At 39.5% G+C, this 27,165-nt stretch overlaps 1 protein-coding gene and 1 long non-coding RNA gene across 2 annotated transcripts in view; both read left to right on the top strand.

Annotated features, from left to right (window-relative positions):
• Positions 1 to 21,744, top strand: part of LOC114692870 (TOM1-like protein 1) — a 34,190-nt gene extending 12,446 nt beyond the window's left edge. Inside the window, exons 5-12 of the mRNA XM_037201880.1 lie at positions 214 to 336; positions 1,072 to 1,178; positions 2,977 to 3,091; positions 13,314 to 13,447; positions 16,742 to 16,802; positions 17,110 to 17,225; positions 18,446 to 18,543; positions 21,692 to 21,744. Coding sequence (XP_037057775.1) covers positions 214 to 336; positions 1,072 to 1,178; positions 2,977 to 3,091; positions 13,314 to 13,447; positions 16,742 to 16,802; positions 17,110 to 17,225; positions 18,446 to 18,543; positions 21,692 to 21,744 — 807 coding nt within the window. The remainder of the gene's footprint in view (positions 1 to 213; positions 337 to 1,071; positions 1,179 to 2,976; positions 3,092 to 13,313; positions 13,448 to 16,741; positions 16,803 to 17,109; positions 17,226 to 18,445; positions 18,544 to 21,691) is intronic.
• Positions 21,745 to 23,650: 1,906 nt separating this feature from the next.
• LOC119087191 lies at positions 23,651 to 27,132 on the top strand. The gene is made up of 3 exons (XR_005090635.1): positions 23,651 to 23,696; positions 26,323 to 26,418; positions 27,036 to 27,132. It is a non-coding gene; the product is annotated as an uncharacterized LOC119087191 (long non-coding RNA).
• The last annotated feature ends 33 nt before the right edge of the window (positions 27,133 to 27,165 follow it).

The raw sequence follows: 27,165 nt of genomic DNA, 5'->3' as shown, positions 1-27,165 counted from the left end.
ATTATTATCCTAGCCTGCAAAAATGGCCATTCTGCCCTTTGAAAAGGGCCATTCTGTCCACAATATTCAAAACTAGCTTTTTCTTTCTGAATAGAGTACATAATTTTCAATTACTCATTTTCCATAATAAGCTTTAAGAAGTTTTTTTTTTTTTTTTTTTTTTTTTTTTTTTGCTTTTTTTTCACTCTGGAACTTTCTATCTCTTGGATTTAGACTTGGTCACAGGGCTTCCCAGGAGGTGTGGATGTAAGTGAAGTGAAAGAAGTGTACCTTGACCTGTTGAAGAAAGGGGTTCAATTCCCACCTTCGGCTGCAGAGGCTGAGACAAGGCAGGAGGTAGGAGGCCTTTCTTTGATGCATGTAGAGTAATATATGTTGCTTGGGTCTTTTCATATTGAAAGGGATAATGCCAGTTCAGGCAGCTTAGTAGAAAGATGAATTTATTAGGATATGTCTGCATCTCATAAAATAACCTGGGTTTAGGCTTCACCACTTACAGTATGATTTGAGGCTTAGTTTGTTGACTGTAGTGTGTATACCATACTGGAATCTTCCTTCTGAGAAGGTTCTCGGTGTTTCTACTCACACTGATGTTGAGAAGCATAGACCTAGAACATCATGCTCATGATAGGCCACTGTAGCTGTCCACTCACAGGGACAGATCAGGCCTGATCCGGGGAGCTATTCCTTGATGGAGGAGAAGCCTTAGCAGCTGTAGGGGTTAAAAAGACTTCCCATGAGTTGGTTTGCCATTTTTAACAACACAGAAAATGGACAATGATAATTTCTCATGGCAGTTCATCATATGGTGCCTTGGTGAAAACCAAGAGGACTTTATCAACTAGTCATTTTGTTAATTAGCCTAATTTATGAATACTTCCTATGTCACAGCATGCCATTTGTGTAGAGCTCTTCTCCAATATTGGACGAGTTGTGCCCAATGATGAACTTTGAGCTAACACCAACTACTCCGGACTTTTTATGAGAGTGCCTGAGTCAGTTGACTGAGAGCCAGGCTTGAGGTTGCTTTGTTAATTCATGTCTTAATGCTTGCTTATTTTATATCGATAGGCTGCCCAGCTCTCACCAAAACGACCAACACCTGTCCCTACTGCACCTGCTCTTTCTTCTATAATTGCTCCCAAGAACCCGACTATTTCATTAGTCCCAGAACAGGTAACAACACTGACAACTGTATTTATTCATGTCTTTTTCGAAGCATCATACTGACAGTTTGAGTTTTCTTAAGAACATTATGAAGTGAAAATGCCATGAAACACAACCCTCCATTAAGTAACATCTATATTTTGCTTTCTGAGATGAGGTATCCTCTGTGTGGCTACTTCTGGCCTGAAACTCACTATGTATCCCACGCTAGCCTACAATTCTTGATAATCTCCTTGCGTGTGGAGGCATAGGCTGCATGCCTACGTATCCCCTTCTTTTACTGTGGGGTGAGGGACTGCCACTTAGAAAAGCTGTGTCATCATGCTTTATTTCTATGCAGAATTAGCCCAGTGAGTTTGTCTGAATTCTGTGTTCACACATTTAAAAATCGTGCTTGGGGCCAGTGAGATGGCTTGGCAGGTAAAGTTGCCTTCCACCAAGCCTGATGAATTCAGTTGAATGCCTGCAACCCATGTCGTAGATGGAAAGAACCAGCTCCCAAAAGGGGTCCTCCTACTATGTAAACACATACACACACACTAAATAAATAAATAAATAAATAAATAAATAAATAATAGCTAAGTAGATGAATGAATGAATGAACAAATGAATGAATAACAAATAAACAAAACAACAAATAAATAAATGCCTTGCACAGCCTTGGTACAGGAGGGAGGGGCTTGGACGTACCTCAACTGAATGTCCCAGGCTCTGCTGACTCTCTATGGAAGACCTTGCCTTGGAGGAGGTGGGAATAGGGGGTGGAGTGGGGGAAAAATGAATAGAAAATTTCTTTTTTTTTTTTTTTTTTTTTTTTTTTTTTGGTTTTTCGAGACAGGGTTTCTCTTGTGTAGCTTTGCGCCTTTCCTGGAGCTCACTTGGTAGCCCAGGCTGGCCTCGAACTCACAGAGATCCGCCTGGCTCTGCCTCCCGAGTGCTGGGATTAAAGGCGTGCGCCACCACCGCCCGGCGAAAATTTCTTAATAATAAAAAGGGAAAAGAAAAATAAGTAAATAAATAATTTTTTTATAAAAAAAGAATGTTGACCAGTAGAGGCTGTGGAGTAGGTCTGGGGTCCACCGACTGACTCTTGTTTCTTTTCAGTTCACAGAGCCCAGTAGCTGGTTGTCTTATTACCTATGTTAATTGTACCAAATGAGTTGTATTTTCTCCTTAGTTTCCGTTTATAAGAGATTTAGATGAGTACAATTATTTATGATGCTCATTTATATCTTTGTATTAAATACCTATTGTTGAAGACTTTATATTAATTTGAAGGTTTCATATTAATATTGTTCACTGTTTCTCATATTAAAAAGCCACGTGATTACTTCCTTTTAGAATTTAAACCATTTAAAAAATGTTTCTCCTTTTATCTTTCCTCCTGTAATACCATGATAACTTTAAAACTATACCTCCTTTCTTTGTCTTTTCTTTTCTGATTGTTTGCCAGAAACTCAGGATAATACGTGATGACATCTCTTATTTTTTTCCTGGTTCCTATTAACTTCTGTTACTAGGTATTTCCTACTTATCCATATTGGTTCAGATCATTTAGTTTCATCATCAGTAACTTTCCTGAGGCATATCTGCGGATTTCATGTAAGAAATGCCAAGTCTATTCAGGAAACAACAGGGTATAATTTGTAAAATAATTATACATAAGCTGAGGTAAACCTTTGTATGTTTGAAAACATTACATTGTCAAAGGCATTTGATCACCAGCGTTTGTCCTGTGGGCAGGAAGCAAAAGCTGACTGTCTGTGTGTCACACTTAATGACTGGAGGTCACATTGCTCTCTGCAGATCGGGGAAACTGCATAGTGAACTGGACATGGTGAAAATGAATGTGAAAGTGATGACTGCCATATTGATGGAGAACATTCCTGGGTCTGAAAACCACGAAGACATAGAGCTCCTGCAGGTATGAGGCCAGGGGCAAACAAGCAATGAGTTCCGAAAAGTCATTTTCTGAGGAACTTTGAACTTTGGAGATGGAAGGCTTGTTAATAGCATCTAATGGCCCCTCCCTTACATCTTGGATTCCTTTGATTTCTAAACTTAATGAAAAGATACAGTAATCATTTTGTCAGAAATGCAGTAGTAACAGACATGATCAACCCTAGCCCTTTTATAAAAAATAATTTAATGTAATTTATAGCTCGGTCCTATGCAATCCAGACTTACATTTGAAGTATGTAAAATTGCCTTATGTCCATCTGCTCAGCAAACTCTGAGTGGTTGTGTTGTGGTTAGGGGTGTAGAAATGAAGGGGCTGTCCTAGGCCTTGGCTAGGTTGGTTTGTAACAAGATAGTAAAGTATTACAAGTGCCTAGATAAAAATATGTCAGTCTGTGGTATGATCGTGAGTGGGGAAGACACAATTTTAAGTGAAAATGTGGATATAAAGAGTACTTAGCTGTGGAGGAGCAGAGTCATTTAGTACCTGAACCCACATGAGTGGCTGCATGGTTATCCCACAGTTTTTTCTACTAATGTGCCTACGTATGTTTACCTCCCTCTACTGTCTTTTTTAATTATCAATTTTAATTTTTAGTATTTATTAGTTGTACTAAGGCGCAATGGTTCATGTATGTAATACTAGTACTTGGGAGGCTGAGGCGGAGGATCTCTTGAGCCCAGGAGTTCAAGACTACCTGAGCAACATGGCAAGACTCTTATATAACAAAATGAAACAATCAGATATAGAATTCCATTTAATCCTTATTGGTTTAAGAGGCAGTCGGGGTAAAAAGTCAGTTCCTAAGTCTTTCCTGAAAGTTAAGAACCTCCTGGTGTTTTTCCTCTTCTCAGATCCCCACTCCTCATTTTCTGTGGTGGTGTTACCTTTCTTCTACTGAAGCATACTCTCCTCCTAGGAGTAAACTTCGAGTACTTGCAAGTCCTAGAAAATTTTTTTGTTCCATGCTAAATGCCAGTTAATTTAGCTGGATAGATTCTAAGCATAGCATTCTTTCCCATGAGTCCTTGGAAGGAGATGTTCCATCGTTCTCCTGAATCCTATGATGTTGATGAGAATATTCTTCAAGCTCTGATTCCTCCTCACTTGTTTCATAATTGATTAGTTATTTTGTGGCTTCTCTTCCCTTTAATAATTTTGTTCTGCTGTGAATAGATGTCTGTGTATGTGCATACATGTATAATTCCCTTATTATCCTGCTGATAGTTTCTAGGTCCTTATCAGCCTTAGGTGTATTTTTGATTCTAGGAACTATTTAGTTTTTACCAAAGATATTTCATCTATCTTCCATTCTTTCTAGTCTTACACAGTGTTTTAGACAATGAGATTTCCAGATGGATTTTTATTATTTCTCTTATTTTAAACTTTTCTTCATTTGTTTGAGCTATGGTTCTTGGTAAAAATTCTGTATTTGATGTAATGTTTCTTGAAAACTTATGTAGCAGTTTCCCTAATCAGCTTCCCACTAAATGCACTATTTTAGTTATTACCTTTTTGTTTAAAAACCCTGTGTGGGATTTTTTATAGCAGTGCTGATTTTTTGTTGTGGTTGTTTGCTCCTCTGTTTCACTTTTAAAGCTGCCTTTCTATCTGTAGTGTGGACTCTTATTTACATATTCTTCTGTTTATTACCTCTCATATCCTATGAGAGGCTCTCTGCCAGCTATTGGGCATTGTCTGCTGACCCATGCCGAGAGAATTTCAAGGCTGCAGGATGTGGTTGGTACTGGTTTTCAGCATTTGAGTATTTTGCATGGGATGATGCTGACTGTAATACAGTGGTGGCTGATCTTCTGGATTATAGGCTTTCCACTGTCTTCCTCGATATTGTCAGCAGTAGGAAAAAAGACTATCTGTCCCAATCATGGTTCTCACCTAGAAACATTTTACACACACCACACACACACACACACACACACACACACACACACACACACACACACACGTTTTTAAAGAAAATAAATCTTCCACATTCACTTAGATATTTTTATAAAAATTAAACATGAATCTCCATAGATCATCTCTCTATATCTTAGTAGAGACCACTAGGACCTCATGTACACCTTTTAAAACATGCCTCCCCCCATTAATGGACATGAGCTTATGCTATCTGCCAGGTGAATAACTATAAGATGATTTCAACTCCCATTTTGGGAGCATCAAGTTCTAGATGAGATAGATCTCTTCTCTGTTTCACTGGGGACATCATGTTATGCCCTGAAGGGAGCTTAATCAGATTTCCAGAAAGAATCACTAAAAGCATATAACTGTCACGCGTGGCTGCAAGCCTATGAACCCAGCATTTTGTCAGCTGAGGCAGAAATATCTCAATTTGGGACCAGTAGGGTCTGTGTAGTGAGTTTAAGATCAGCCTGGGCCATAGAGTAAGAGACCTAGTCTCAAAAAATAAAATGAGCATAGAAACTGAGAAGCTATATAGCCATATCCAATTTTAAAAGAGCCTTCTGGTGGCATTAATTCTAGGAAAGACCAAATTTTAGAAGACAACTTAAAAAACCTTTTGTTTGGTATAAATGATTTTTTTAAAATGATATATAGATGGAAGTTAGCAAAGCAAGCTTTGTCTGGCTTAGTGGTGCATGCCTTTTAACCCCAGCACTTGGGAGGTAGAGACAGGTGGATCTCTGTAGTTGAAAGTCAGCCTGGTCACAGAGTGAATTTCTAGCCAGCCAAGGCTATACAGTGAGACCCTGCTTCAAAAATAACCTATTTTTATCCTTTTAAAAATTTATAAAGTTATGACATATTATGACTTTGGCTCTGCCTCCCAAGTGCTGGGATTAAAGGCGTGCACCACCACTGCCCAGCTATTATGACATTTTAAAAAAGCCACTTAATCCAACATCTGCAAATTTATAGACCAAAGAATTTCTGCTTGCTAAATATATAAAGTGAAACATAAGAATAATATAACTTAGAGCAACAAATAATTTTAAAAAAACAACCAGGGTCTTACTCTATATTCCAAGCTATCTTTGTATTTGCTGTGAAGCCCAGCCTGCCAAACTTATGGCAATCCTCCTGCCTCAGCCTTCTAAATGCTGAGGTACACTACACTTGGCTCAAACCGTTAATTTCAATCACCAATGTAGGCATATTTTATTTAGAGCATTGCATCATTTTGCTCAGCATTCTTAGTTCTTTACTCTCATTGGACTTTTGCTATTTGTATGAAATGAAGAGCTTACATGCTGTGGATATCGCTCTATATAAATAAAACACTGATGGCCAGTGACCAGACAGGAAGTATAGGCGGGACAAGGAGAGAGAAGAATTGGGGAAACAGGAAAGAGGGGAGAGACACTGCAGCCACCGCCAGGATAAGGAGCATGTAAAGACGCCGGTAAGCCACCAGCCACGTTGCAAGGTATAGATTTATAGAAATGGGTTAATTTAAGATAAAAGAACAGTTAACAAGAAGCCTGCCATGGCCATACAGTTTATACATAATATAAGCGTCTGAGTGATTATTTTATATGTGGATTGTGGGACTGCAGGGCTTGGTGGAGCCTGGAGAGAAGCCTCCAGCAACACTTACATGATATTTAATAAAAATAATATTAGTGGCATCCTATTAGTGTAGGAGAATAAAAGAAAAATCAATCATTGGAGTTCATGTGTAGTAATCCCTTAAAAAAATACAATTGGCCCATTTTTAGACATAAAATTTGTAGCTTGTGTTGCTAACAAGTATGTTCAATTAAAATTTAAAACAAATATTAGAATAAAAGGGTACGTTGCACATAGCAATTTAAACAATTGTTACAGCAATATTCCTAGTTTCGCATGATCTTCTGAAGCCTGTTCCAAGCTTAAATTGAAGTGACTTATGACTTTCTCTCATGTTCTCATCCATCCATGGCAAATAAGCCTTAAATAAAAATATACACCAAAACGCTCCATTTAAGTATGTGAATTGAGTTCTATATGTTTATTCCGTTAGGAACAAAAGTCTTTTTGTCTCAGTCTGTGGGTGTAGATGTGTAGTGGTTTTCAAGTATGATTGTTGGTTGCTGTTCTGATGCCAGAGCCCAGGGCTGTGTATTTCTCTGCATAGCAAGGACACTTAGGTGATGAGTCAGCATAGAATCCAGCCCATGCTCAGTTCTGACACAGATCATATACAGACAATACAGCATTTAACTTTAATTTTCTTCCTATGCTTTTTGTAAGCAATACATTAACGATCTGGTGTGAACAACACCGCTTAATTTTCTCTTTTTTTTTTTCTTCCTTTTTTTTTGTGGCCAGCGGGGTGGAGGGGGTGGGAGTGGGTTGTTTTTCTAGGCAGGTTTCTCTGTGTAGCCCTGGCTATCCTGGAATTCACTCTGTAGACCAGGCTGGCCTCAAACTCACAGAGATTGCTCTGCTCTGCTCCAAGTGCTGGGATTAAAGGCATGCACCACCATAACTTAGGCTGTTCTTAATTTCTTTTTCCAAATATTTTTTAATCTAATTAACTTTCTTTATTCTAAATCCTCTATGGTTAATCTAAAACAATGAACTGGATGTAATCATCTATGGGAGAAAATGACTGGGAGCCTATGTTTAAAGATAAGTATAACAAAGATTGACTGTGGCTGAAAAGAGTGATTCTTTAGATTCTTATTTTTTACTGTTTCAAATTTTCTTACACCTGTCTGAACTGTGGGACCAGTAGCACATGAACCCTGGGCAATGGGTAATAAGCTCTACTTCCTGATTGGCCACCTTCATAGAAACTACAGGAGATTCTGGAGGCTCAGCATGAGCCTAGTTCAGTGGTTTCTCAACTTTACTAATACTGTAACCTTTAATACAGTTCCTCATATTGTGGTGACCCCAACCATAAAATTATTTTCATCGCTACTTCATAACTGTAATTTTGCTACTATTATGAATCATAATGTAAATATCTGATATCCAGGATATCTGGTATGTGCCCCAAATGGTCACGACCTACATGTTGGGGACCACTGGTCCAGGTGGTCCTCAGAGAAGATGAGCATTCCAGTGAGAGAAGAACTAACAGCAAGGAAATTATGTGTAGAGGGTGTCGTGAGCACATTGGCACATTGGCAGAAGTGGACACATCTAATCAAGACCATGCTTCATCCCTTCCTCCATCAACACCAGTACGCCCAGTTTGTTAAACCCATCAGAAACCAGTAGCCATTGAGGGCCTAATGATGCAGCCAACAAACAGAAGAGGGTAGTATGTGTGATCCTTGGATCTGGAAGACAAAAAGAAGGAAAGTGGTCAGCAAATAGGAGAAGTCTCCTCTCAAACCTGTTGGGACTTTCGTGCATGTACAAATTGCCCGTGACTATTTGCTAGCATTAGGAGATCCTGTTTTCTGTGCTTCTCCTCACACTTCATTTGTTTGGAACTGGCTCCTATCCTTATATCTGGAAGGCCCCCCTGTTCTTCCCGTCCATGTTAAGCACAGCAGAAAGCTCTCACAGCGCTCCTCTACTTCCTGAGACTCTAAGGTAGCTCTGCTGCCCCTCTCTCCTTACTGCCGTCTTTCTGTGGACTTAGACCTTTGCTGGGTGGAGACTGCATTCCTTTTGCGGATATAGAGTATGGATTTGAGAGGCAGCAATCCGTCTGATTTAAATGTGTCTGATCTGGGCAAGGGAAGCAAGAATTGCAATGTATCTGAACTGTATTTGCCTCTTTGGCATTGTGCACTTGGCTTTGGGTACTTTGCTCTTCCCCTGAACAGCTAGTTTTCTTCTTGGTACTTCCCTTTCTGAGCAACCCCCCACCCCCACCCTTCGCATGCCCCTTTTCCTTTTCTTCTTTTTTCATTTTTAAGACAAGGTATTGTGGTGCTCGCCAGTCTGGCCTAGCCCTCCAGCCTCAGCCTCTTGAGTAGAGTCACAGGTATATGCTACCATACTTAGTGGTTTTTCTTTTCTTGTTTTGCCTGGCCTCTGTAGGACAGAGGAGAAGAATAAGGGGACCTCATATTTTGAAAGTATGTAAGTAGAGAACACTTTGGATTAGCCTACTGGAGAAATATAAGATCATGGGAAACTAAAATTTGATCCTGGAAAGATAATTTGTAAACCAGTTGAGGGGAAAAAAAATCTGGAAGAAAAAAAAAGGCAAAGAAAGAATGAAAAACAGTTTATCCTTTTGGCCGCTCTCATTGTTATTACCACTTGTAAGAAACTGAACAGAACAGACTTTTCTAGTGTCTTGGGGTCTGTCTCCTTCCCTTTAGAGATGAGGTTGCCTAGTGAGAAAGGGATGATTTGTGCACAGGATATAGCAAATGATGGCATGGTAGACAAACTACCCTCCCAAGCAAATATTTATTGGTGCCAATTCACTTCTCATTTGGGACCAGAACTGGCTGCCGATGGCTAAACTATTACCTTTCCGCTATGAACCTGAACCAGTTCTTTGACTTTTTTGGAAGGAACCTGAAGGCAGTAACTGAGGCCTTTGCTTTGAAATTCACCACAGTGTAATTGAGAAACAGGGGGTCCCTTTTGCAGGGTCTTAGTCTTGTAGATAGAAGAATTTCAAAACTTACTCGGAAGTTTGAGAAACCCACAGCAGGGCAAACAAGCTGGAGGTGTTGGCAGCTGCTGGAAGGAGGGAGATGGAGCCGAGAAAGGAAGTCCTGCTTTCTGAGTTAGAGGTCAGGAAAGTAAGCAGGATCAGCAATGGAATTCTGAGTAGCTGCTTGGGAGGTGGGGGTAGAGGGGGTTCAGACCGAGTGAGAATGCCCAGAGAGTAATCAGGGCAAGCAGCCTTTGTATTCTGGCAGGTGTTGGAAATGGGAAAGAGGGAGAAAAAGCTTTCTGAGTTAGAAAGGAGGAACGGTATCTAAAATGTATGCCATTAAAGGGGTAGTTATTCCCTCCGTGGTCTTAACATGTCTTCAGGAATATATGTTTCCCTTCATATCTTGGTTTCAGGCTGTTCTCTGAAGTTGTATAACAGGATTTCTCCTTGCTCAGGAGGTTCTGGCCTTGCTAAGGCAAGGGAAATTCCTGCTGTCCTTATCAAAAGGCATTGTCAACCACTAAGTCATTTAGGACAGAGGTTTTTGTGATTAATTACCAGTACTTCAAATTCCAAAGAGGGACAATTGCGATACACCCCCTTTCTCAGAATTAGTGTTAGCCGGAACACGGGACTAAGCTGATCCAGGGACCTATCCATCCTCACTGACCTTCAAGGCAGCTAATGTTTAACTAGCTGCCTAACAAGAGTACTTCATATGGTTGTTACTGTGCGTGCTTTTTCTACTAGAGGAGCTAATTAAATATCTGTTGAGTTATATGCATCAATGCTCTGCTGAAGAATTAACACCTCAGGACAAAAGAAGTTAGAACAGAAGTTGCTGAAGACCAACATCTTCAAGAAATAGATTGTTGAGGCCATAGAGTGGAAGAGTTTAAAATGAGTTTGTGAGGGTTATGTTGACAATTTGTTCTGCTTTAGGGTGAGAGAGTTTTTCCTTTTGAACAGATAGAGGCATGCTGTGTGTCTCTTGCCGGCTGGGTGGGGAGTTGCTGTGACATAGGAAATGTGTTGTGGGGAGATAATAGGGATATTGCCATACAGATGTCATTTCTAGGGAAATTTTCACAAACACATATCATTTCTGTTTTTACTTTTTTGACAGGACTATTTGGCCATTTTTTTTTTCTTTTTCTGTTTTTGCTGTTGTTATGTATTTTTGTTTGTTTTGTTTGTTTTAGCACGTGCTTGTTGGCAAATGTGGGCTGACTATAGTTGGTGCAGAACCTGTAAAGGGATCTCTTTCTTAATTGTCCTAAGTGTCCCATGGAAGTAGAAGAGCCAGCTGGGTAAAAGGAAGCTCTTAATGAGTTCTTTGTTGTCCTCCAGAGCCTTTGGAATTGTTGAAGGCACTATAGCTTAGAAGCCTGTGTTTGCCTTTACAGTAGAAAGAAATTCCTCCTCGTCTGTGATGGACACATACTCTAGCCACTGTCACTCACTTTCCCCTCCCTGCAGCCAGACCTTTTTTTTTTTTTTTGTCTGCTGTGCTTGATCCTTGATCTATGTTGTTTGCAGGTGGGCTGGCCCTCCTCTGAGACAGACATCAATTGTGAGATCAGAGTGGGCTGCCTTTTGAAGAATTTTTTTCACATTCTGCTTTGTAGCCCCGCTGAGATGTGGTGCGCCTTTCATGTTTCCTCTCCATCTGTCTCTCCAAAGGGCAAAGGGGGTGGGGGGTGGGGTCTTCACATGACTGAGGCTGTTGATGCTGGCTGCAAATTCATTTCAATTAATTTCTACATTTTTGTCTTGGGCATCTAACACCATTGTATTCCTTGATTTTGACCTTGTTCTAGCAAGGCTTTCTGTGAGCAACAAGAGGAAAACTTTCTGTACCATCAGAAGCAAGAATAAAAAAAAGTATTTCATTCATTGTTGGAGAGGGGGAGTCTGTTAGATGCTATAGAGTCTTTCTTTTGTGATACTGGGTCCCAAGCAATAGTGCAAATGTTACAGATTGTATTAATTATCTGGGAAGTCTTTTAGTGACCCTTCCTCAACAATGATGAAGCATTTATTGACACTGCCATATATAGGCACTGGAGATCTTCAAACACATTGTTTCCTATGACTGTGTTGGAGCTGCCTTGGGTCTACTGAGTCCAAAGTCTTATTATTCTCTGCCTGCAGCCTACCACTGGCCACGCCTACTTTGGGACTTCCTTTCCTGGCTTCTTTTCATGTTACAGTGCAAAGTTGAAAAGTTGCCTCAGACTAGATAGCCTAAAAGCATAAAATATTAAGATATGGGGATTTAAAAAAATCTTTGACCCCCTGTACTGTATCGGAACAGCAATCAGGTCATTAACAAATAAGACTATTTATGCTTAAAAAAAAAAAAAACCAAAACGTTGTACTGTACATGAACAGCAATCAGGTCATTAATAAATAAGACAGTTTATTGGCTTGACATTGTGGGTATAATGCTCATCTACCACCTGTTATCCCCTCTGTCCAGTCCCTCACCTTTCCTTTTTATTTTGTTTTTGCTTTCTAAATATCTTTATGTTTTTGCAGAGGTGGTGACTTCTACATCTGAGTCTAAATGCCAGTTAGTAAATAATTTGATTTCTTTATTTCTGAATTTCCTATCAGGATTCTTGTAATAGACTGTTTGAAATTCTAAATGGTTTAGTGAAGCATACATTTTTTTGGTGTACCTTTCTTGAGAAGTCAGATTGTGTAATTACATGATGTGTAAGCAAGTTATCATGCTCTGGCTGTGAGAGCAGAGACATCCTTGCATTTTGCCTGCTGCTGTGCTAATGCACAGGAGAATGTAGCCAAGATGGATGGAGACAATGCTAATATCAGCCTATGCACCTTGGGTTTATTGGACGTTTGCTAGAAGGAAGTCAGTTGCAAGGCAACAGATTCAAATGTCAGGGTACTTAAGAAACGCTTTAGTGTGCTTGTTAAGAAAATGTAGATTCCCCAGACTAAGCTTGAGGCTGCTGAGTTGGTTAAGTGTTCTATGGATGCCTATGATGCTTATGAGAAAAGCTAGCTGTGGGGTAATGCCTTGGCTAAGGCAGTGATTTTAAGTAGTCAAATAAGGTCATTATCCACGATGAGTTTTTAAATCCTGGTTCAGTTTATATTGAATGTGATGTAGCTATAAACTTTAAAGGCTTAAGTACATGTAACAGGAAGTAAAATTATGCCCCCATGCCGTAAATGCTTTTAACTACCTCTCCATACTAATCATGACAACAGATTTCATGTTTATGTTTTGTAGTTACAGAGCTCCCAGTCTCGCACATCTTGTTTGATTTTCATGCCAGCTCTGGAGGTCGATGTGACAAGTGGTTATTTTTCATTTTATAATGAGAAAACTAAAATTTATAAAACAGTGATTCCACTCCCAAATAGCTCTGTTATTAAACAGGTCTAGAATTTCCATACAGCGTTTCAGTGTGCCACATTGTTGTTTTAGAGAAAAATTATACCATTCTCTTTCACTGCTCTCTGATGGTCAGGATGAACTGTCCACAGTTGAAAAATCTGATGGTCCCTGGGTGTTAACATGGAAGTGGCATAGGTACATGTAGAACGGTGTATCAGTTGTTTTTAAAGAGCATCCCTAGTATGGAAGAAGAAACCTCCTTTTTCTGACAGAAACTTTACAAGACGGGTCGGGAGATGCAGGAGAGGATCATGGACCTGCTGGTCGTAGTGGAAAATGAAGATGTAACTGTTGAGCTAATTCAAGTGAATGAGGATCTGAATAATGCCATCCTTGGATATGAGAGGTGAGCAGACGGTGTGGCACACCCTTTTACTTCCTTCTGGCTCTAGTTTCACTACCATGCCATCCTCAGTCCTTCTGGAGAAGCCATGAGAGAATATCTCTCTAGATCTTTCTTTCTCAGTAGCACCGGCATTTGGATAGTAGTGGCGTAGTTTTCTCTTGTGTGGCACTACTCCCCAAATGCCAGAGATGCTCTTTCGAGTTGAGGTGACTCAGTGGCCAGCCTTGGAAAGGTACCATTCCTGTTGAGAATTACTAGGACTGCTTTAATTGTACAGTGAATCCATTTCTAACCAGCAAATGAAGAATGGGGTGAGTGGTGTAATGAAGAGGTAAGAGGCCTAAATTCAAATCTAGATGATGTGAGATGATATAGATAAGTTGACTAACTTTCTGAAGCCTTCCTTTAAAAAACAAACAAACAAACAAAACAAACAAAAAGCTCTATCTTTGGAGGGGTCGATTTTTTTTTTTTTCCAGGAGTATATGAGATAATGCATATTAAAAACAACTAACACAGTAGCATATTGACAGCTATTACATTTTTGTGTGTGATGCTGGATTGAATCTGGACTTTGTCCTGGTAGGCAAGTGTCTATCACTGAATTATACCCTGATATTTCCTGCACTGAATCACATTTTTTTTCCTTCTCATTAATGTTCATTTAGACTTTAAAAGTCACAAAGATTTTCACTCTTCTTCCCCCTCACAATAATGAGGCAAGAGAATGGGGAAGACAAAGCCAGCAGCTGTACTGTGGTGGTTCTTTCTCTTCACAGTCTCACATGCACTGCCTCGTAGGGATGGCAACTTTTTGTAAGAAAACATGATGGCGAGCCCAGTCACCAACTCTTAGCATTGGAAAGACTCACAGTCCTAGACTTTCCTGTGACGTAAATCTCCGTAAGCAGAAAAATGTCCACAGCAACCACATGGTTTTCAGTATTCAGCTGCTATCTGGTTTTCATTTGGGAGAACTGCATTGCCAACCATAAGATCATTGGTTAAATGCGCCCTCGAAGGAGGCACTTTTGTTTATTTGATCTAGATCGGGAAATTGGATTGCTTGTGTTGACTCAGCTCTGAAAACATGTACGCAGTGGCTGTGGTCTTGAATCCTGAGACAGAGAATTGGGGCTTCTCGAAAGATGCTTACCAGTTTTATTTTCTGCCAGGAGCCCCACAGTTTGAAGCATCACAGATTTATTATTATTAGGTTATAACCTAAGTTCTCCAGGTTGGGAGATGCAGGCATCTGTCTCTGGGCTGGATTCCAGGTGTCAGCAGGGCTGCATTTCATTTTGGAGGCCCAGAGGAGGTTCATCTCCTTACCTTTGCAGCCGGTAGAGGCTGCCCACTCTCCTTGGCCCACGTCTTCTTTCTTCATCTTCAGCGCCAGTACCGCCACTTCAAAATGGTTCCCATCTTAACTTTCTCCTTCTGAGCCTTTCTTTTCGACCACTGTTTTTATGACTACAGTGAGCATGTCTCTAATATCCGAGAACATTCCTAGCTAAGGTAAGCTTGCCAGTGACGTCATTTCCATCTGTAGTCTTCAGTACTCCAGTTTTCCATCTAGCCTGTCACAGCCACAGTGAAGTAGGACATGGGTATCATCAGAGGAGAACACTGTTCTCCATGTAACCGTCCAGCCTCTAAGTCCCCAAAGAGTTATCTCATCCTACCTGCAAATATTTTTCATCACCCATTTTGGCAAAGCATGCATTTTAGAAGAATCTAAAACAGTGGTTCTCAACCTCCCTAATGCTGCAACCTTTAATTCGGTTCTTTCAGGTTGTAGTGACCCCAACCATAAAATTATTTTTGTTGCTACTTCATAACTGTCATTTTGCTACTATTATGAATATAATGTCAGTATTTTTGGAGATAGAGATTTGCCAAAGGGTCACAACTACAGGTTGAGAATAGCTGATCTAAACTTAAGCATGTTCAGATACAGAATAAGCTTTTAAAGTATTTTAGGCTTTTGGAGTCAGTGACATAATAAGAAATAACAGAAGTTTCTGAAGCTAACTTTTAAATTTGCAAGCCACTCCACATTTACTTGCTGTATTTTCACTCTGTAGCTATCTGAATTTTGGCTCTAAAGTACATCTCTGAAGACATGGCTCAAATGTTATTCGCATTTAGCAGGCAGAACACTGAGGTTCAGAGAGTCGGATTCACAGACATGTAGGGAGTAGGGAGTGATGTGGACTTCTATAGCTTCACTGGTCTTTTATTTTCCAACTGTTCTAACTGCTTCTCTTTTACCTTGGTAGACAGGAAATGGGAAATTAAGTCCAAACTGTAAAAGGTCAGTCTTTTCTTTCAAGATCAGGTATCTTAAAGATGGTACACTGAACAACTAAATTACTTTTTCATGCTTTTGAATATTTTTATTAAGTTAATTCTTTGACAGTTTTATACATGCATATAATTTTACCCTGGCTTCCCTTTCCCTAAGCCTGTCCTTTTTCTCCTCTTATTTATCAACACACACCACAACCACACACACACTACCACACCAGTACCTTTCCAAATCACAACTTTTTTTTTTGTTTAGTTGAACACCTCATTTAGTTTAATCAGGGCCATCTGTGCAACTGTTGGATTAATTTTATGAAAATTATTTATAATGACAAAGTAAGAAACAACTTTATATTTGAACATAAGAATTGGCAAAGTGTTGTTGATTTATTATGGTAAAATATTATAGGCATTAAAAATTACAGTTCTAAGTGACTAGAAAAATATAACACAATTGAATTAGGATGCAGAATTGCATAAAGTATAATTTCAACTAAGTTTAAAAGTAGTTAGACACAGTGGCACATGCCTATAATTCTAGTATTCCAGGTTCAGGCAGGAAGATCATAGATCTAGCCTGTGCTACAGAGCAAAACACTGTCTCAAAGTAAGTAAATTAATACAGAAATAAAGTCACTTAGAGAATACACATACTGCACATATTATTAATAGTGCTAACTTCTAGAACATGGGATTCATTAAGTTTTTTTTTTAACTTTTTTATTTCCTCACAGTTTTTTCTAAGAGGGTAAACTAGAAGAAAGGGTTTTGGTGGCTTAGCTGTGTATTGGGGACTAAATACAGAGCTTTGAACTCTGTCACTAGCCATATCTCAACCCCTGGAGAAGAGTTAGTTCCTAAAGGTATTTCCTGGGATTGAGTAAGGGTGTGAGGCTTGACATCAGTATAGCAACTATCTGTTGTATTTAATACTGCTGAGGGTCTGGTTTGATAAGGTGATGTTGGCTTTGCTAATTTAAACAGGTTTACTCGAAACCAACAAAGGCTTTTGGAACAGAACAGGAACCCGAAGGAAGCCACCAATGTAAGTGATTAGAAATGCCGTAAAGTAAATGATTACGTTTTACTAATTATCCTTCAGGTAGCAAAGATTGCCTAGAACAGCTCTTTCAAAGAGGAAATACATTGACACCCTGGCAGTGGCTTTGGAGGTGTGACTTCCACCTTAAGTTGTGAGAAGGGTCTCTAGTTAAGGAAGGACTCATGTGCATAGTGAGATGCATGGCCTGAAGTTTTCCTCAGAAAATATCCAAAGGAATGTATGTGAAGAGAGCCAGGATAAGTTGCATGACTTTTCCCCTAAATTGTCTCTTTGTTTGCTTTGTTTTCAGACTTCCAATGAGCCTCTGCTCCTTCCTGTGATCTTCTCGACCTTAGTCCCATCCTGCCAAACCTATGTCCAATGGGGATGTACTCAACTCTGTGAATGCTCAGCTTTCAGGCTTAAGTAAATAAGCAACTGGGCTTCTTTCACTGTATAGGACTGTGATAGGAAATAGTTCTCCTTGGTCTCCTAGTTGAATGCCCCGAGAAGGACAGAAGTCAGTTTGACTATCAGAGATGTAATCACTTCCTGCAAAATGGTTGAGTTAGATCCAGCAAATGAATGGGGTGTGCAGTGGAGGGCTTTGGAACTCATCCACTGACTTAGAATGCCATGGAATTTACCTGACCTCAGAGGTTTTGCTCCTCACTAGCCAATATTTAAATCTTTCTGGACATAGACTATTATTGTTAGATTTCTCTGCTATAGCACAGGGAATAATTGATGCAGACAAAGTAATTCAGGAATTATGAAGCAAGACCGGATAATAGTGAAATGTGAAGGTAGTTAGAAATGCAAGTTGGAGGTCCAGTTCTGCCCTAACCTTTGAGACTTCCTTACTTTCTGAAATGAAGCAGTGGTTTCCTGAAAAATTGTGAAGAAGAATGAAATGGTATTTGCAAAATGCACTGTAGGCTTGAAGTTACCCACCTTATCTAACTTTTAGTATTTCTACCCTTATTTCCAACAAGTTTTGTTTATGCTACAAATAAGCAAGTTGAAAAAAAAATTCAAAATTCTAAAATTTTAGCCAACCATAATTTGTTTTTTCTCTTACATTTTGGTGTTTCCACAGCAAAAGTATTCAGTATTGAATTTGTGGTTTGCTTACAGCTTGCTTCATTGCTGAAATATTGGCAGCTTGCTTCTGTAAGCTAGTGAGATGTGTGGAACCACTTGTACTGGAGAGTTTTCATGGGTTTTTATTATGGAATTTGGGCAAAGGAGGATAATTATTCCTTTTGGTGTCTTAACAGTATGAGAGTTTAAGAGCTTAGAGGTGAAGGCTGAGCTCTGAAGAAATTCTAACTGTTCACTTTCGTGCTAGGCAGAAGACATGCACAATCTTTTCCATTTTGGTTCAGCTTGAGATTTTGGAAAATCCAATATGTAATCTTTTCCATTTATGACAGCCTCCTTATGTGGCAGGGATTATCTGTCTTTTGTTTCTTTTTCTGTCCCTATAAATGATGCTTTTTTAGTCTCTCTTAGAGGAAACCCTCGTGACAAAAGTATCTAAATTAATCTCTTTCTTTAACTTGGAATTGAGGATAATAATAATAGTAACCATGAGCATGATAAAAATTGCCTTAAAAATAAAACACATGCATTTTATATTTTAGGTGTCAGCTCTCCGAGTCCTGTTATAACAAACAACTTGTATCCCAGGCTTCATCCACAGGTGGATTTGCTAGCATCAGAAAATACAGAAACACCACCTGTAAGTATGTCAGGAGCAATAGAGAACCACTGCCATGGTGTTCTGGCTCCTTATGTAAGAAAACATGATGTTGTGTGACACTGTTTCTGGGAAGATGTGAACAAGCATCTACTTACCCAGATATGGAACCTACAACAGACAGAAGTACAGATACACCAAAGTCAACTTGGTGAACCATGAGTTTTACTGGGGTTACTTACAGGAGTAAGGGTGAGGGGTTACATACAGGAGCAGAAATGACTCAAAGATTCTGCGTCACCAAAGCCCATGCCAGCGTGAGTGACAGCTCATGAAAGCTGGGGATCTACCTATCACTGTACAACCTAGAGCATCTCAACAGGATAGTGTCTCTTTCAGGCAGCTCAGTTGTTCTGGGCCTCTTCTAGGCAGCTCAGCTTCTGTTTTCTTCCAAGTGGCTTAGCTGATCTTAGCTTCTTCAGGTAGCTTTGCTGGTCTAAGCCTGTTCTAGGTGGCTCATCTTGTCTGAGAGTGTCTTCAGCAACCCTTACAGCTTATATATGCTGGGAGAAGGGCAGTAGTGGGGAACTAGTGAATCTTGTCAGTTTCAGTGATTTCCTGAACCTATGGAGTTGATTACTTCCTGAGCATGAGGACATTCCTACAGAATGGAATATTTCACTTCTCTTAGAATACCTGTTGTCTCACCTCCCTTAAGCATTCTGTGTTTTAAGGATCCTCCCTCCAAGATGGGAGGTTTCAGCTTTAGAGGAAACTGCTACACAACAGATGGTTAGAAAAGTAGAGACTTTACAGTCAGACCCATGTCAAAAATCTTAGCCTTGCTTCCACTTAGCAGTTTGGCACAGCATGAAATGTTAGCCACTCGGAATTCATTTTTCTCTAAGAATACTTCTTAGGAGTCACACAAAGGTCATGAAATGTAAATAAAATTCCTAATGTAGCACTTACTACACCATAATAAGCCTTCACTATATCTTTTTCTCTGATTTTGTTCATGGTAGTCAGTTCTGGGAAATACAGTGACAGACAAAGGAAGATGAGGAATGGTTTTCAAAATTGGTGAGAATGATGGCCACACTAATTTCATGAAATTGCCTACATATAAAAATGCTCTGTAACTTGTTGACTTTATATATGTATTTGCAAAAGTTTTTTTTTTTTTTTTTTTTTTTTTTTTTGGTTATTGACATCATCACTATTCTTTTGTACAGAAGAGGGGACTGGGACTTGAAATGGAACTTGCCCAAATCTATAGTAATTAGAAAGATCTCCAAAACATGTGTACTGAGATTCAGATTTCTTAGAAAACTGTCAGTAAAGCATAAAGATTGGTTGGTTGATGGATTTTATTTTATTTTTCTTTTACAATGTTCTACTCTATAGTGCAGGCTGACCCAGAACTCACTAGGTGGCTGAGGCTGGCCGTAAATTCACAGCAATCTCTTAACTCTAGGAAGGTATGCTGCACTCATACACTTAAGTATTTATGAGGCTATTCTTTACAATATGGTAGGCAATGGTGGCTAATAAACCTAAGTATTCATTAGTTGGGGACTGGTTAAACAAATAGCTATGTGATATATTATTACTGTACAGTTAGGGGGAAAAGAGGATCTGTACATGAGAAAGTATCTTTACTGTCACACAGGAGAGAAGATGCCAAGTAGTGTGAGTATACTATATTGTATTTGTGTAAGAAAGTGCTGAAAGGATGAAATTTGTTAATATTTATATCTTCTTGCATAAAATGCAGAAAAAACAAAAGGTAGTAGCTCACATTTAGGGTTAGGCAGGATAGATAAGACTAAAAGTATAAATAGGTTGATTTGTCTTATGACAAGGCTAATGTTTATTCTTACACACACAGGAGCATACACAGACACAGACACACACACACGCACACGCACACAAACACACACATTTTAGGAAATAGGTAACATGTTTCCATGAGGCTGATACCAAAATAACATAAAAATTATATAAACAAATTTTTTTTTTATCTCATCTTCACTTCATTCTTTCCCTTCCTGGTGTTGTACTGAATCCATTAATTGGCTGGGTTCTCATTTATCTTTCCAAGGCATCTGTAGGTAACAGGGAATATCAGTTTATTTCACTTTTATTAAACACTTGTATCCCCAATTACTTAATTGCTTTTTTTATACTTAAAAGGGAGAAGACTATAGGGACAAGAATGAGAAAGTATTAAACAGAGAATTTCTTTCAAAAGTCAAGGGAAAAAATGTATAAGGGAAGAGTGAAAAGGTCCATATGCTAGGAAATGAAGCATCAGTCACCACCTCATGGGTTATCAAACTGAGACCAAACCATAGACTGGCTAGCTCTGGTCTTGGACATACAAGTCAAGCATATGCTGAAATGTTGTAGGCCAATTTCTAGTTGAGCTGCCTGCTGAGTAACTGTTTTTCTGCCATCCTGCTAACCTTGTTGGATAATATGAGAATGAACGACTAATACAGAAAAATTTACCTTGCAGCAAATGTCTCCATGAAACTCACAAAGAAACCAATCTCAATTACCGACATTTAGTTTAATGTATAACATCTCAGATCATATTCCTGTGTGCATAAATCACTAAGATGATTGTTAATGTCTCATAGTGAACTTGAACACAGATCACATATCAAATTGTTAGCCCCAACAGGTTCTGTCTCAGTAGCACAAATCTTAGTTTTTACAAGCATCCAGGAGAATTACAAACTAGTGGCTTAAAAAAAAAAAAAAAAAAAAGTGGCATTAAACAGTTGTCTCTCTATAAATAATATGCTCTGCCTTAAATTTTTATTTTGTTTCCTCTTCTTTAATTTTGAGCAGTTTGTGATGTATGGGTATGGTTTCTTTTGACGTATTTGTGTAGGGTTGGCTAAGCACCTTAGTTTCCTATGACTACCATTACAAATTCCACAAACTAGATGGTTCAAAACCACAGATATTTATTATCTCATAGTCATGCAAGCAAGAAGTCTAAAATTCAGTCTCTCTGGCACTTTTCAGTAATAATTTGTCCTCTGCCCCTTCTTTGGTGACTTGGTATTCCTTGGCTTCACTGGCTTAATGGCTATTCCAATTTCTGCCTCTACTTTCTGGCTGATTCTTATGTGCAACTATAGTCTCACTAAGCTTTTCTAAGATCTCTGTCCCTTAGACTTGAAGCCCAATCAGATCATTCAGGTGACGACTGCATCTGAAGATCCTTAACTACATAGAGATCTCTTTTCTAAATAGGATAACACAGGTTCTAGGCATTATGACTTGAACATATCCTTTAGAGAGTGGGTGAATGACATTTAATTCACTGCACAGGCCTTCTGGAATCTGTGGTTTGCTTTTCACCAAACTACATTTTAGCCTTTATTGATTCATATTTATGTTCAGTGCTACACACATTCTGCTTACCTGTTGGGACTGTGGTAACAATTGTTGGATGGTATTATTGCCTCAGTGTTTTAGGGCTGCTTGTCTAGTCTCTTTCACGCCTGTTCAAACTGGATCATGTCTATGCTCTACGTTCAAGTTCACTAACTGTTCATTCATCTCCTTCATAATTAAACCGACTCAAAGTTTGTTTCTACTGTGTTCTGTTTTTTCATTTTTAAAATTTCCACTTTGTTATTTATGTCTTCTATTTGTTAACTGACATTTTCTATTTTTCCATTTTTAAAAGCATTACTGAATGCTTGCTTCTTGGACTATTTGTATTGCAGTAGCTGCTTTAAAAATGTCTTTGGGATGACTCTAACAACCATGTTCTCTTGGTATTCATTTCTGTTGGCTGCCTTTTTATTGCATTAATTTTTTTCGTGTTCTTTATATGCCTAGTCATTTTGAATTATATCTTTGGCAATTCTTATTTTTATTAGTAGATGCTTGGTTTTGGTAAAAATTTAGTCTATAATGTTGATTTTTTTGATGTTATTAAGCGAAGAACTTGGTTAGATTCATTTCATAATTTCAGCCTGCCTCTGTAATATGGGGTTCAAAAATCAGCTGAATTTTCAAAGCTCTTGCTGTGCTGTTCAAATCTATCCCTCCTATGTCCCACCCTGTGGTCAATCAGAAGTCTAGCAGCAGGTTTTGTGTCCAGTTCTGAGTATACTGACTTCATTACGGAGATCAGAATCACAGACATTATTAACAAGTCAATCTTATGATTTCATAGCAATCTTACAAGATTGTTTTCCTGAATTCTCTCACCTTTGGTACTCTCTGGTGTCCTGGAGCTCCCCTTCTCTGTTCTCTGGTCATCTTATTATCTAATTACCTAATCTTCATTCTGCTGTGCTTTTCCAGACAAATGGTAAGACAGAAAGAAACAATGGGTATTCCCATGCTTTTGAGGTCACAGCTTAGCCTACTGGAGAGAAAGTTTCCCCAACTCCAGAGTTTACTCTCCTGACCTGCCCTGCTTCCTCTGGAGCCACTGCAGCCACCATAGGGTTGGCTATGTTTGGGATGTAAAGATGGATCAGAGGCAGCAAGAGGTGTCTTTCTTGCTCTCTGCATGCAAATGAGTGCTTTCCTTGGAGTTCTGTCACCACTTACAGTCTAGAGAATACAAACGTGGTAAATTCAACAATAGCTCAGCGGTACTTAAATTTTAGTCTTCTTTCCCAATCAGCCTGCTACTATTTCACATTCCTGACTAGCTTCACTGGCCTCTGTTTTCCAGGTTTTATAGTGGCATTAGTAATGGGATAAAATGAGTTTCCAGTCCACTTTAACCAGAATGGGAACTCTCATCTTTCCTAATGTTGGCTCTGCCCTGCTTCTCATCTTTTAAGATGTAATGGGTGGTAGCTACGGATGGAAAGACTGCAGGTTGTGTTTTCAATCCTGTACTGTGTACAGTCCAGGGCTTTAAGTCCTCTACTGCCAAAGACTGGCGTGTTTGCTGTGTCTGATTTTGAGTCTCATGACCGGGAGGGCACCGAAACCAGATGGCATGTTATCATTTTGTGAGTTTGAAGTGGGGTGTCATTTTGTGTAGGCTGAAGGTGTGCTACGGGCTTTGTTTTCAGACCAGGGAAATCATCTTACTTTTTGCATTTGTGTTCGCGATATAGGGTAATCAATCATGCTGTGTTATCACACTTTCCTAGGTTTGCCAAAGGACCAGCCAAAACCTCGCCTCAAGTCACACGTATGATAATGTGAGTAACAAAACCCTTTTGCTAGCAGTTGACCTAGTCAGCAGATAATCATGACCAAAAGCATTGCTTGTTGAGTCTTATGCTCTACTCTGTGTATCTTTACAGTTGGTTCATACAGCCATGTTGGCAACCTTAATCTTTAGAGACAGACAAATTTTATTTTACTTTTCTTGGATAAGCTGGTAAAAGATAATGATGTCATAATTTCTGGGCCTGGAATATAGCTCAGTGGTACAGAACCTGTCTAGTATGCACAAGCCCTAAGTTTGATCCCCAGCACTGTAAGAAAAAAAAAAGTTATAGTTCCTTTAACATTGTTTATATTTGTAAATTTCAGAGTTGTTCATCCTTCCCTCTCCTAAACCCTTGTGAAGATCATCAGTGTCTTCCACGTAATTAAACTAGTCCTACTCTGAACAATTAGTCACTTGCTATTTTGTATAGTTATGACTCTCAGACACTCCTTGTTTCTCTCTATTTCTTCTTCCCTCTTCTCTCCTGATATTTCAGTATTGGAACCCCAGGCACAGACTTCTCTCTCTATCTTATCTACCTCGTCCCTTTAGAATCTTTTGTTTCTCCCTCTTTCTCCTTCTTTGAGACAGGGTCTCTTTGGCCATGAACTCCTCAGCCTTTACCTCCTAAATAATGGGATTAAAGGCATGCACCACCATGCCTAGCTTTGGTTCCTGCCTTAAAATAACCAAGATTCGACAATCAACAAAATTTTATCTCCAGCCTAGACCCTGCTCCCTGAACTCAGAATTCCATCGACTTTGCATCTCCTCTCACCCTTTTCTTCCAGTACTCTCTGCCAGCTCTTCCAGCAGACTCTGTACCTTGTTAAGTGGCCAATGCTGTTTATCAGTTGCTTAGGGGGAAAGCCTAGGTCAGTATCCCGTGACCTCACCATTTTACCTTCTACTTTGTTCACTGTCCTACACCCCTCCACTTCCCACCCCAATTTAAGTCAGTGGATGCTTTAACAACCTCTCCAGGCTTGCTGTGTTTCAGCTTTTGCCTCCCAAGGCTTCTCTCCCACCCTATCCCAATGTCCTCTTAAAAACCAAACCCGAGCCGGGCGTTGGTGGCGCACGCCTTTAATCCCAGCACTCGGGAGGCAGAGCCAGGCGGATCTCTGTGAGTTCGAGGCCAGCCTGGGCTACCAAGTGAGCTCCAGGAAAGGCGCAAAGCTACACAGAGAAACCCTGTCTCGAAAAAACCAAAAAAAAAAAACAAAAAAAAAAAAAACCAAACCCGAGCAGTTTCCTCCAGTCATGCCGTTCATCTGCTGAAAATCCACCTGGTTGTATTCCTCCCTGTTTTATTCTGTGGACACCTGGAATGCCGATCTTACTCTGCCATCACCTCTCCTGCCTCACCTGGACCTGTCTCTGCTCACTGTGCCTCAACCATAATAACATCCTGACTTCAGAGCCTAGAAACTTGTATCCTCCGATATTAATTATTCAGCAGTCTGCTGGAAGGTCCCCAGGGATAAAGCATCCCTGTTGTAGATGTAACCAACCATCTTATTAAATAAGAAACACAGAAACAATGTAAAAGAGAAAGCCAAGAGGTCAGAGCTCAGAGCTTAAATCTCACCCTTCCTCCTCTGTGTCCAGCTTCTCGAAAGAGAGTTATTTCCTGTCTGTAAGTCGCTTTTCCAGTCATTCTGCCTTCTCATTGGTTGTAAACCCAAACACGTGACTGCCTCATCACTGTCTGAATGTACAGCCCCCTAGGTCTTAAAGGCATATGTCTCCAATGCTGGCTGTATCCTGAACACAAAGAGATCTATGGGATTAAAGGCGTGTGCCACCACCGCCACACTCTGTCTATGGCTCTAATAACTCTGACCCCGGGCAACTTTTTTTATTAACATACAATCAAAATCACATTTCAGTACAATTAGAATACCACCACACCCTGTGACCAGGCTATGAGCGCAGAATCCCACTGTACATTAGCCTCTCTTTTCCCAGTTTTCTTGCTCTTTCACCATAGAACACGCCACTGGACACTGCTGTCCACTTGTCTGTTTTATTTCTTGTCTTAACAGTGCCTGGTAGCTAGTAAGCGACATACTTGTAGGATGAAGGAGGAAATTACAAGAAGTGTTTTTGATTTTTGAGACAGGGTCTTGCTATGTAGCTAGCCTCAAATTCACCATTTTCCTGTCTCAGCCTCTCAAGTTCTATCTTTATTTGGGTATGCTAGCTAAACCTGGATAAAGAACTGCTTGTCTTTATTAGTCTTGATTTGATAGCATCACTGCATGCCTATTTGTAAACTGAATTTCATTCCTGTGCAAGGCTGAGATTTCATATTCAGAATGAAACAGAAGCTAGATTGAGCCATACAATTCCGCTTCTTCCTTAAAAAAACAGTATTTTTAAATACATTTTACATTTTATGTGGGAAATGGAATGTAATGAGCATGAAGCCATGCAGACAATTTTACAAGTAGTTATTACTTTAAAATGAAAGTAGTAAAAATGACTAGTTCTCACTCGGTTGAATGTATATGGCTCTTGAAGCAGTGCCATTTGGAAACCTGGAAATCTAAGTAACAAAAATGCTTAATGGAGAATGTAAGCCTGAACACGTGTTATGCTTTCTTCAGTTTCTGGAACACTCCAATTCAGTGTTACTACAGCCACAGACTGCCACAGCAGCACATCGAGCCAGAGGCTGCCACTCTTGCCCAGTAATCATCCAGGTATACAAGACCCTATACTTTGCATCAAATAAGTCAATTCGTTAGAATGCTGGAATCTGCCAAAGATTATTAACTGAAAATAGAGGAGAAATGTGGAGAGCTCATTGTACTTTGAAGCCACATGTAATAAACTCAGGGCTGACACCATTATGTTTCACATTAGATTATAAAAATACTTATTGCCGGGCGGTGGTGGCACACGCCTTTAATCCCAGCACTCGGGAGGCAGAGGCAGGCGGATCTCTTGTGAGTTCGAGGCCAGCCTGGTCTCCAAAGTGAGTTCCAGGAAAGGCACAAAGCTACACAGAGAAACCCTGTCTCGAAAAACCAAAAAAAAAAAAAAAAAAAAACTTATGCTGAACTGAATATTGTATTTGGTTTGCATTGAAATAAATGAAATTTTAGTTGAGGTCTAGAAATCTTTTTTATGTATAGACTCATGAATTTAGCAGCATTTGAACTGTCTGTTTTGGTTGTATTTGTTAGACTCATATGTTTAAAATCTAAATATTAAGTACTGTCACATTAAACAGAATATTAATTGTGCATGTTCCTCACAAGCACAATGTGTATGTACTTACTTGTCTCTTTTTTTTTTTTTCTTCACGCACCTAAAGTGATAACAAACAATGATCTCCAGCCACCCAATTACTACGAGGTAATGGAGTTTGATCCCTTAGCTCCTGCTACAGAGTAAGTCATTTATAAAATTATTAATTTATGTTTTGTCTCAGTTCCCTTTGATGA

The sequence above is a fragment of the Peromyscus leucopus genome, unplaced genomic scaffold, assembly GCF_004664715.2.
Source record: "Peromyscus leucopus breed LL Stock unplaced genomic scaffold, UCI_PerLeu_2.1 scaffold_215, whole genome shotgun sequence".
Taxonomy (NCBI): domain Eukaryota; kingdom Metazoa; phylum Chordata; class Mammalia; order Rodentia; family Cricetidae; genus Peromyscus; species Peromyscus leucopus.
This window is presented reverse-complemented; position numbering and strand designations above follow the sequence as displayed.